The sequence below is a fragment of the Barbus barbus genome (assembly GCF_936440315.1).
Source record: "Barbus barbus genome assembly, chromosome: 3".
NCBI classification, from domain to species: Eukaryota; Metazoa; Chordata; class Actinopteri; order Cypriniformes; family Cyprinidae; genus Barbus; species Barbus barbus.
In genome coordinates, this window is record NC_136731.1 from 877059 (window position 1) to 889970 (window position 12912).

At 40.5% G+C, this 12912-nt stretch overlaps 1 protein-coding gene across 1 annotated transcript; it reads right to left on the reverse strand.

Annotated features, from left to right (window-relative positions):
• Positions 1-401: 401 nt before the first annotated feature.
• Positions 402-5480, reverse strand: LOC306850144 (transmembrane protease serine 5-like; the record flags this gene model as incomplete). Its single annotated transcript, XM_079385604.1, has 6 exons — positions 402-686; positions 831-973; positions 1090-1358; positions 1434-1599; positions 1687-1707; positions 5426-5480. 6 exons carry the CDS (start codon positions 5478-5480, stop codon positions 402-404), a joined length of 939 nt encoding a protein of 312 aa, XP_079241730.1.
• Positions 5481-12912: the final 7432 nt, after the last annotated feature.

Genomic DNA, 12912 nt, shown 5'->3' on the forward strand with positions numbered 1-12912 from the left:
AAGAGTGACACACATTCACGTTTGGGGCGGGCACCCAGCAGAAACATCAAACAGCGCCTATTCTCCAGACCCTATATCGGTTTTGCGTATTGATTATCAGACATTTAAACACTAAAATAATTGGCAACAATAAAAAATAAAAATAAATGAATAGTAGAGATGGACCATATTGATGTTTTTTTAAAGCTAAGATCCTGAATCTCAGAGGACAGATGCATGCTACACTTAATTATGATCTTATAATATCAATAAGTGAGCTTTTCAAGAATAGTACATGTATAGAATGATAAAGAATGAATGGTAAATACAACAATATAAGTGCTGCTTCTCATATTTGAGAGTATTTATTGCAGAACTGTCCTCTTCATCAAACAAAGCTGAGAATTACTGAGAAACAATCTTTAGGAAGCATGAATGATGGAGAATGTGAGAGAAAGTGGAAATAAGAGGAGCTTGGGCATGCTTCTGAAGTTGGAGTTGGATGTTGATTGTTGAATGTCATTGTTGAATTGAACAAATCCAGGCTGGTTGCTGCCCGTGTTAGACTTGATCCAGTCCTGGTACTGGGAGACTCTGGTGAACACAGCGGGAAATGTGGGGTCAGCACATTCTCTACCAAAATTCACAATCCCGGACTGAATCCACAAGGAGCCGTTCCTGCTGAGCATTGGACCTCCAGAGTCTGCCTGTATTGACAAACATTCAGCATTTATATCTCTGCCAGTATACAGTGAACAACTGTTATAGACATAATTATGCTATATTTATTCTAATAAGTTTTGTTTGTGCTTTGTTAAATTGATATAATTCAAAAGTTTTAAAAATCTTACCTGACATGCACCTTTTCCTCCCTCATTTAACAATCCAGCACAAATCATATTGCTCGTGAATCCTCCTCCATAATTCTTATTACAGTCGCTGTCACTCACAACTGGTATCATCACCTCCTGCAGTACATCAGAAAACTGGGTGGCTGTGACAGATCAGAGGACAATTTTTTGGCTTTTAAATAAAAACATTTCTAGGTAAACTGTTAAGGTTTACAGTATTGTTTGTATTTGATTGATTGTCATAAGTATGTTCACTCACCCCCAGGTTGCAGCTTGCCCCATCCAGTGACCCAGCTCTCTGTACCTGTAACAAATGTACTGTTAACAGCAGCCAGACAGACCGGCCGAATGTAATCAGAGAAATTCACAGAGGAGGAGAGCTGGACCAGTGCTATGTCGTTGTCAAAAGGAGGACTGCCATAATTAGGATGCTTGATGATTCGACTCGCTGTCCTGTTTGTCTCATAAGGGTTTGAGCCGGATTGGCTCAGACGACCGAAGTACAGCACAGTGTCAGACTCATTATTCCTGTAAATAGAGAAAGTCTGCTTTAATCCCACCATTATCAATCCTTAAGCTTTATTTAAGCTTTAAACTTCATACATCCGGAAGCAGTGAGCTGCAGATAAAACCCAGTCTTTAGTGATGAGAGTCCCTCCACAGTTATGGCCAAAGCCGAGGACATGAATGCTGACCTGCCACGGCCAAACACCTGTTGTTGCACGCTCCCCTCCAACAATCCTGCCTCTGACAGGGACTCGACCACATACTGATGAGAGAAAGCAAGATTTCCTTCTTAAAGTGCCTCACAGAAGAGTCACATTCGGACAGTTTCATGGCCATTATTACAGCTTACCGTCTAACTGGCAGAGGGCACCTGTGTGGACAGACAAAGACAAAATAAGCAGTCAGTCATCTGGACAGAGCTGATAAACTGGGCTGTGTAGCTCACAATCACTTTACCTGTTACATCAGCACTGGTGCGTTTTTGTGTGAAAACAAGATCATATTGTTCACCTGAATAAAGTAACTAATCAGGTCAGCATCACATGCATTATCTTTGTGAATTAGATACTTCTGGGTTTCTATAGTTTACATTTTAGTTTTAAAATAGTTAAACATTTAGTGAGAGTTACTGAATATAAAATAATTGTGTGCCTGTCTTGAGACCAAAACACTCTTTTAGCTTCTTCAAAGTCACTCATCTATATCCGTATTCTTGGTATCCTGAAATTTACATGCATTAAACTCATCCATTAATATACATCAATTAAAGTGCTCCTATTATGGAATTTTGAATTTGACCTTTCATACAGTATGTAATGTAGCTGTGTGTAAATGTAAAATGTCTGCAGAGTTGTAAAGCTGAAAGTGCATCATAAATAAAGTTATCGACATATACTTGCAAAGATTCTCATAGTCAGTCTGTTGTGGACCCATCAAAATAAAGTGTTAGCAGATATTAAGCAGACAGTCTACTAATACTCTAATGACTGCTAGTTGACATGTAGTTGCAAAGTTACTTACTGTTAGTAGAATGTCTAAAGTGGACCGTAAAAATAAAGTGTTCCTAATAATTGTTGTTGTAATGTCCTGTCAAGCATGCAGACTATGTAGTTTTGTGTGTTGTGTTGTGTATAGTGTTACGTCCTGTTTTTCTTTAATGTGTTTTTGTGTTCTGTGGCCTGTAGCACGAAGCGAGATGAACAAACTCAGAGCTCCAGAGTAAGTTTTCAGTTGACAAAACCCGATATTAGATCAGGATCAGCGGGCTCACAAAGCTCGATACAAACATTATCTGACAACTCAGAGTTAGAAACCAGAGTTTGTGATTGATTCTGGTGCACGTCCACCTGAAAGTGTGTAGTGTGCAGCAAACGTGGAGAGCATTGGCAATTTGGATTCACTTCTCACGAGAGTCAGTGCAATTCACTTTTCTGCTGAAGATTAATATGATTAATTAAATAAAAAATTAATTTAAATGCATTTACAAGGCAGGAATAAACACTTCTGCTCCAGCAAAAGTTTGGCAGCAGAAAGAAAATATATGTGTAACGTGTTGGTTTCAGTTTAGTTTCTGTTTGTCCTTATTTGGTCAGTTTCCTGTCATTAGTTAATCCTCATTTATTCCATTCACCTGTCTTGTATTAATCATCTTGTTTCCTCATTAGTTTGTGTTCTTTATAAGCCTTGAGTTCAGTAGTCGTCTTCGTCGTATCTTAAAGTTATGCTGTTATTCCTGTTGTTAAATACAGGACCAGTCATAGTTTAATGAGTGGGAAGATGCGAGGTTAGCTGCACTGAAAACAGATGAGTGCACATACAGCTCCCGGATTTGCTGGATTTTTTCCACAGAATAAGAGCAAACATGATTTTAACTTATTTTATTATTTCACACTCAGTATTTTAACTTAAGCGCTGCAAGCCATGTATACAGCGCCAGACATGACAGATTTTCTGATACAAGTACTTTAAAGGGATTCTTTTAGCTTATTGCCGTAACTGTGGCAGCTAACAACAGCACAGTGTAACCCTACACACATTTTTATATTTATTTATATTGAAAAAGTTTCAATTCAGTCTATTTTTTTTTTTAGCTTTCTTAACGGATTTCTATGGAGACTGGAACACGAGAGCACCCAAACGCAAGTTAAAATCCGTCATGGCGCCACTCATCGGTTACTCATGTCTAGTGTCTAGAAATGTGTCAATTAACCCTCTGGGGCCTGAGGTGATTTTGGGGCCCTTGAGATGTTTTGACATGCCCTGATATTTGTGCTTATTTCAGCTACTTATAACATACTATTGACCAACATTAATTTTTTTGCAGTCAGCACAAACTGTGCTACAATAATATGTGGTGCAGGTATCTGATTCAATTAAATACAAACAACCAAAAAAAAAACACATTTGTGAGCATGTTAATATCAGGAGCATCTGTATATATATATGTTTTGTAGCCATAGACGCATGCTTTCTACCATCATAAAAAATACATTTTATATCTGAGAAACTAAATATTGTGTAGTACGTTATTAAAATCTATTTTTGAACAGAGTAGGCTATTAATAATAAACATGTTCTAAACATACTTAGACTCATAGCATTCATCGTGTTACAGTGTACTCTCATATTACTTTCATTATTTTTGTCACGGTACGCCGTGAAAAGACGAGGTCAGGGTCCAAGTGCAGGTAAGGTGCTTTTAATAACAAACAAAAAGGCCAACACGGCACAAAAAACTGAACAGAAAAGAAATGGGATACATCAAACGGCAAATACCATTAACACAATGTATGTATCCCCTGAGTTCAACCACAAGTATGACAAATACAATTAATCCAACCAGACAGAGTAGTAGGAGTGTGGTGCATACATAGTCCATGGCAATGGAGAACAGCTGCGGGTTAATAGTGTACAGGTGTATGTGATGTGGCAGGTGTATGTTATTACGTGAGGTGAGTCCGGGAGGAAGGGAGATGGTGACCTCTGGTGGCGACAGGGAGAAGCACAGGGCCTGGACTCGTGACAATTTTTAAAACCCAACTATGATTTTGTAGTCATATAGCCTAGTATGTATGATTTTATAGTAGCCTATAGTAGCCTTCTGTATAGACTCACGCGTGCTTTGTACTATAAAAAAGGATATTTTATATCTGAGAATTATTATTGTTTAGCACGCTATTAAAATCTATTTGTGAACAGAGTATTAATAATAAACATGGTCTAAACATTCTTAGATGCGTAGCATTCATCGTGTTGTAGTTTGGGAACAACCCAACTAGTAATGTGTTCAGGTTTGTCACAATAACAGTTAACTAATGCAAAAAAGAAGCATTACTTACTCATCAGATCGATCTCCTCTACTGGATGAAATCTTGTTTTTTTTTTTTTTTGAGGGAAATCCTGCCATTACTCAGCGCGTCTTCTTCCAGAAATTAACAGTAGCCGCAATGAATGATCTCCTCACTCTTTGCTTGCGGTGTGTGTTTACACGTGCATGCGGCTCACGTGGATATTTATATACCCACTGGTGGTGGTTGAGGAGAGACCCCCCCCCCCCCCCCCCACATGATTGTAAAGCGCTTTGAGTGTACAGCAATACACAATAAATGCGCTATATAAATGCATCATTCATTCATTCATTCATTCATATATGAACGGCGCGAGTCAATGTCAAAAAATTGAGTAAAAGTTTCATTGAGTAAAAGTCAATCGTGCATTTTCAGTGACCCTCATATTAATAGCGGCTCCCTGATGCCCGCATTTTATATACAGTATAATTACCCAATGATATAACTGTGAAAGAAAGTATTGAAATATATATTTTCCTCCCTGTGTTTCCTCCCTGTGAGCTGATGAAATGAGCCGCATTGTGAAACAGCTAATCGGAGCAGAGCTCGTTATTATTCATGAGCCTTCCAATTAAAGCATTTGACCATAGTCTTTAGATCCAAAGGTTTTTACATTAGTTGTCAAGGGTGTTTACAAAGGTTCTTAAGAATTAAATGGCTTGTCAGTTAATAAACAATTGAAACAGTTTATTACTTGTACTTTTAATATTGTCATGTTGTAGGCTTTTTGTAAGATATTACCGGCTATGTAGAGAAGTGTGACTCCAGCAGCACTCAAAGCACTGTTGAACTTCATTCTTCTGTTCTGCTCTGTGATCTGACTGATGTTTCTCCACTGTCAGATATGGAAAGAAAGTACCACTGCATTTATCAAGAGTTCCCTGTCTCCACCTCACCACTACGTTCATCTCTGACTTTTCAGAAAAAAAAAGCTTCCTGAGCTTTTCATAGGTGACTTTTGTGGATGTGGGTGGGACATGTCATCACCACCTTTTACTAAAGTTGATTTTGTCCCCACAACTTTTTAAAATAAAAATAAATCTCCAATCCATCATTGTTCATAATTTAATTCACACCTGCATCATGAAATACACACAAGGCATGTACATTTAATCCCCCATCCATCTACATGTTTAGCGCCAGTATACAGAAATGAATTGTGGATTAAATATATGAAAAAATGTCTGTTAATGTTACATTTCTAGAAACTGGTTTTTTTCTTGCTATGTCCGTTTATGTTTTTTTTCTTTAATTGTCTGTGAATCTAAGATTTAGTAGGGTCTGTTTTTGTTTATTAAAAAAAAAATAGTTTAATGAATAGCAACATCTGCTAAATGCTTGAAGTAGTGAAACTGTTTAAAATTCACTTGTGTTCACTTCATTTGGATTTTGTGATAAAAGAACACTGACTAATATGATATCTATCTTTAAACATCATGCTATGCACTGATGTTGTATTGCCCTGTTTATGAAATTGATGGTCTAATCAGAGAAAACCATGTACAGTCAACACTATTAATACTTCCAATAGCAGAACAGTCAATTATCTTTTAAGATTTGTCTGTTAACAGCATTTCAGGTCTGGAGGTACATAACTGGAAATGACTACATTATGATCCTTTGACAAGAATTAGCCTGGGAGGAACTTTCACAAGAAGTGGACGATCCCTGGTTTCCTCACAGTCACACAACAGGTAAAACCAGGCGACTTTCTGCAGTTTCCAGCGAGTCACATTATATTAGGGAAATTACATCCTCTTGTCAAATCAAGGTGAAAACAAGGAGGATCATTTTTAGCATTTATTTGAAGAAATTGACAACTGGTTAAAATAATGAGAAATAATGAGAAAAAGAGTGTTTCCAGACCTCAAATCACGCAAAAAAAAATTAAATAATAATAATAATAAAAAAGTTCATATACATTTTTACACAACACAACACTAATGTTTTAACTTGGGAAGAGTTCAGAAATGATTATTTGATGGAATAAACCTGATTTTTCTCATGATCTCCAGCAGTCTTTCTCATTGCTGTTGGGCGACTTTATGCTTCCTGGCCAGAGGTGGGTAGAGTACCCAAAAACTGTACTCAGGTAAAAGTACTTATAGAAATATATACTCAAGTAAAAGTAATAGTCTGAATAGATACTTGAGTAAGAGTAAAAAAGTATTGGATAAAAAAACTACTCAAGTACTTTAGATCATATACTGTATATCTATAGTCTATTTTTATTTAGATATATAGATAAAATTAACGTAGTGTGTGTGTGTATATATATACACACACACACTGCCGTTCAAAAGATTTTTAATGTAATTTATTTCAGTGATGCAAATCTGAATTTTCATCAGCCTTTACACCAGTCTTCAATGTCACATAATCCTTCAGAAATCATTCCAATATGTTGATTTTTTTTTTTATCAATGCTGTTCTTTTTAGCTTTCTATTCATCAAAGAATCCTGAATAAAATGTCACCAGTTCCAAAAAATATTAAACAACAAAACTGTTTCCAACACTGGTAATAAAAGTCAATATAGAATGATTTCTGAAGGAGTAACAGCTGATGAAATTTCTGATTTGCATCACTGAATTAAATTATAGGCTATTTCAAAGTATATTAATTATATATATATATATCACGGAGAAGAGTAAAAACTCCTCACATGACCGATACATCTGAACATAACGAAACAAATGCACTTTGACGGATCTTCCTCTGTCTGTTCTGCAAAATGTAAACAAATGTAGCCTATATTTCTGCAAGCGTAAAGGTCTCTGCACACTGAGTCCGAAATGTTCGCATGCGTTTTTTCGCATTCGCAAACTTAAAAACAGAAAAGAACAAGAATAATTTTCAGAATATACAATATAAAAATTAATAAGTGTACATTTTTAAGTTTACTCATTTAGCAATGCTCTTACAGTGTTACTTATGTTTAGACATTAAAATAACTAACAAGCAAACAAACACACACACACGTTATTTATATATATATATATATATATATATATATATATATATATATATATATATATATATATATATACACACTGTCACGAATCTGGTCCATGCTCTTCCGGACAATCACCACCAGAGGTCACCCGTTCACCACATTGGCTCTTACACTACACAGCACACTGGACTACAGTTCCCACAATCCATTGCACAGATCACAGCTGTCACCATTCACACATCACACACACCTGATTATCATTTCACAATCACTCACTCACTATTTAAGTCTGGGACTTGCTCTTGCTCAGGGCTGAGTATTGTTTAGCACTTATCACTCTCCCAGGGATAGCTACTTTATGGAGCCTTAGCCTTAGTCTTGCCTAGCCTGTTTACCTGCTTTTGTCACCTGCTTTTGTCTCCTGGATTTACCCCTTTGCCTTGCCGTTTGGACTGTGTTTGCACCTCGTTTGGACTATTGCTCTCGTCTCTGGATTATCTCTCTGCCTTACCCCTTAAGATACTGTTCGCTGATCGTCGACCCACGTTTGCTCCACGGATTGCTTTGTCTTGCCTCCACCATATCTGTTTGCCGATCTCTGACCCTGCCTGTCTCGACCATGTTGTTTAATAAAGCTTTGCAAATGGATCCGCACGTCTCACGTCTTGTCAGCCCCGTAACAGAATACTCGGCCGTAAGAGGATCCAGCGGCTTTTCTAGTAGACATTGGCCAGGTATGGACACTGCACTGCTGTTATTAACCCTCGAGCAGGGCTCACGACCACTCGAGGAATATATTCAGGAGTACTTAGACCTCACCTATTTTTCTGACCTGCTGAACTACGCACTCATAGACTTTTTTTGTGAGGGAATTATTCAGCCGCTCCGGTCAAAGTTAATCCGCGAGGGTCCCCGTTCGTCTCTCAATCAATTTATGGACTATGCTTTGCTGTGTGTGGGCTCTTCTTTTACTGTGGGTGTCGCGGAGGAACGCGACACCGCACTCACTCACAAAATGGCGGCAGCAACAGCACCCCTTCGCGTCATCACCGTCAAGCCAGAGTCTGCTCACGTCAAGCCAGAGTCTGCTCACGTCAAGCCAGAGTCTGCTCACGTCACGCCTGTCCAGCCAGAGCCTCTTCACGCCTCCGCCGAACTGCCAGAGGCTGTTACCACAGATTCAAGGTCAGTCCTTCGAGTTCTGATATCCAGTGTGATGGACCCACCACTAATGTCGGTGCAAGTAGCTGGCATTCCCAGGGCCTCAACCCTGGCTGTTACAGAGACTGTTCCCCTGACCTCAGTGCTTCCCGTTATGGCGGTCGCCATTTGAGTGTGTGGGCTGCACACTGTGCTCCTGAGGCCTCTCCTGTCCACGAGTCTGCTCCTGAGGCCTCTTCTGTTCACGAGTCTGCTCCAGTGCCTCCAGAGGTAGCGGCTTCGGCTGCAGAACCTCCTGAAGTGGTGGTACCTGAATCCCGAGAATCCAGTTCTCAAACTACGGCCCGATGTGCCGATCCCGAATCCAGTTCTCCAGTCACGGCCTGGAGTGCCGTTCCTGATTCTCAAGTGTCCGCGCTGCAAGGGCGCCCTCGAGTGTCCGCGCTGCAAGAGCGCCCTCGAGTGTCCGCGCTGCAAGAGCATCCCTGAGTGCCTGCTCCTCCCGAGCGCTCCATAGAGCCTGCTCCTCCTGAGCGCCCCACAGAGGCCACTCCAGAACTTCCGGTAGCTCAAGTCACGGCTAAAGTGGCCGTCTGTGAACTCACGCCCTGTCCTGTCACGGCTAAAGAGGCCGTCTGCGAATCCTTGCCCTACCCTGTCACGGCTATAGAGGCCGTCTGCGAATCCTTGTCCTGCCCAGTCACGGCAATAGAGGCCGTCCGTGAGCTCACGCCCTGTCCTGTCACGGCTCAAGAGGCCGTCTGTGAGCTCTCGCCCTGTCCTGTCACGGCTCAAGAGGCCGTCTGTGAGCTCTCGCCCTGTCCTGTCACGGCTAAAGAGGCCGTCTGTGAGCTCTCGCCCTGTCCTGTCACGGCTAAAAACGCCGTCTATGAATCCTCGTCCTGCCCTGCCACGCCCTTTGTGATCATGAATACTCTCCCTGTATTGTCTGTCTCTGCTCTCCCTGTGTTGTCTGTCTCTGTTTCCCCCAGATCTCAGACTCTGCCATGGTTTCCTGCCCAGTCTGCTTCCTGGCGAGGGTTTTCTGCTCAGGTCTGGTGGTCCTCTGCCCTGCCGTGGTGGTCTTCTGCTCGGGTCTGGTGGTCGTCTGCCCCGCCATGGTGGTCTTCTGGCCCTCCGTCCCTCCCCCTGTTCCGCCTCCGCTCCACCGCCCTCCTGGATTGTTTAGGAGCGTCTGGAAGCCTATGTCACGAATCTGGTCCATGCTCTTCTGGACAATCACCAACAGAGGTCACCCGTTCACCACATTGGCTCTTACACTACACAGCACACTGGACTACAGTTCCCACAATCCATTGCACAGATCACAGCTGTCACCATTCACACATCACACACACCTGATTATCATTTCACAATCACTCACTCACTATTTAAGTCTGGGACTTGCTCTTGCTCAGGGCTGAGTATTGTTTAGCACTTATCACTCTCCCAGGGATAGCTACTTTACGGAGCCTTAGCCTTAGTCTTGCCTAGCCTGTTTACCTGTTTTTGATACCTGCCTTTGTCTCCTGGATTTACCCCTTTGCCTTGCCGTTTGGACTGTGTTTGCACCTCGTTTGGACTATTGCTCTCGTCTCTGGATTATCTCTCTGCCTTGCCTCTTAAGATACTGTTCCCTGATCGTCGACCCACGCTTGCTCCACGGATTGCTTTGTCTTGCCTCCACCATACCTGTTTGCCGATCTCTGACCCTGCCTGTCTCGACCATGTTGTTTAATAAAGCTTAGCAAATGGATCCGCACGTCTCACGTCTTGTCAGCCCCGTAACACACACACACACACACACACACACACGTTATTTATATATATATATATATATATATACACACACATAAATTTAGCAAAAGAAAATGACAAGTGCATTGTGATATAGGCGAAATATATTGTGAAAGATGCATATAAAGTTATTTAATACGCTTTCTCAGATCACCTGTTTTCAGCAGCTCCCTTCAGAAATGTTTAAATCAGGAACTTCTGTCGTAGAGGGTTTTTCTGACACTTCTGAAATCACAGAACAAGTATCAACATGTGTTTAAAGATCAAAACCTGTTTAAAGTTAATTTTCACGCTCCGTGTAAGTGATTTATCCAATTAACTGTACATTGCAGACTGGGAGCAGTTGGGGGTTCGGTGTCTTGCTCAAGGGCACCTCAGTCGTGGTATTGAGGGTGGAGAGAGCGCTGGACATTCACTCCCCCCACCTACAATCCCTGCCGGCCCGAGACTCGAACCCGCAACCTTTGGATTACGAGTCCGACTCTCTAACCATTAGGCCACGACTTCCCCCACATTAAGATGATATTAAAAGCCCAAACTTTCATAAACAAGAGCTCAAGTCTTGCATTAACGGTGCATCTTATAGTTCGCCTGATGCTAACGGACTTTTCAGAAACCATTCCTATAAGTAAAACGTGTCATTTACATGAAAGAAAGTGTCAGGAACACTTACTTGTATGTACTATTTGTGTCATTTTAGAGACTAAACTTACCTGAAATTAGTGAAAACAACAGTGAGAGACGACTTTTATCTGTTTGACAGTTGAGCTGCCGCCCCGTTTCCATGGAGACTTCCTCCGCTCCAGCTCAGCGCGCACTCACGTAAATATAATATAATAATAATATAATAGCTCTAGAAATGGTAAACTTGGTGTAGAAATAACACTGAAAAAACTATTGATTAAAAACGCATGAATTCGTACACATAGCCTATGATGTATCACGAAGAACAATTTTTAAGCTTTATGTATTTTTTAAAATATTTTTTTCAATCATCAATATATTTAACAGTGCTTCAGATATATGTCAGATCATTCATCACATGTTCATGGCAATATTAGGGCTGTAGTCCGACATAAACGTGCTTCTGCTAAATTTGGACTAAATTAGACAGACAAAGCCCAATTTTAAACGTCGATTTTTGGTCTAAAATAAGGCCATGACGGACCGACTTGATTTAGCCCAAAAAATGGTGCTGTGTGGGGTATGCATGTATGTACCAAGAGCTTCTTAAAAACCACAACAAATTCCTCGTGTGTTTGTGCACACTTGGTGAATAAAGCTGATTCTGACTCTGAAATGGAAAATAAGGGACGATGCAGGGACGTTCGCAAACTGACTCGGACGAATGTCCTCCGAACGTCCGCCAGCGAATGTCAAAAAGAGGACCAAACGCGGACGTTAGTGGACGTCCTCAAAATGTCCACCAGTGGACGTACTGCGGACCTAAACGGCCATTCAGTACATCCAGGGGACGTTCCCTGTTTTACTGAAGATGCAGGACAAGCAGCTAGCAGTGCATTACAATAGTCCAGTCTAGAGGTCATGAATGCATGAACTAGCTTTTCTGCATCAGAAACATAGTTGATGATCAGTCTTGATGATTAACCTAAAAGTCTCTATATTCACGTCTCAAATAAAATTATCTGCCAATTTGCTGCGAGAATGTAGTGGGTCACCCGCTGAATCAGAAAATGCCTACTTCCATACCATTTAGTGGGCGAGAATCTGTATGAACAGTCATGTATAGTATGTCCAAAACCTCAGTATATAGAAAAACAACAGCAGGCAGGAAAAACATATATTGCAAAACTTCTACAGTACTTGATATGTTTCATCATCATGTCCCCTAAGCCTTTAGCCAACAGATTTATGACATTCTTAGTAAAAACAACATTAGGCAGGAAAAACATATTGCAAAACTTCTACAGTACTTGATATTTTTCATCGTCATGTCCCCTAAGGCTGGAAACGAAACTACTGTTTCAATCCTCAGGCTATTTTGTTGAAGGCATGGCCTACGGTAATTTACTAAGAATGTCCTAAATCTATGGGCTAAAGGCTTAGGGGACATGACGATGAAAAATATCAAGTACTGTAGAAGTTTTGCAATATATGTTTTTCCTGCCTCCGGTTCTCTAACCAGACACTCCAGCTTTGGAAAATACAAATTATATTTGAACACAATAGGGATAATAATATAATAATTTTATATATAATTATATATTATTTTTATATGTGACCCTGGATCACAAAACCAGTCATAAGGGTAAATTTTCTAAAATTGAGATTTATACATCATCTGAAAGCTGAAT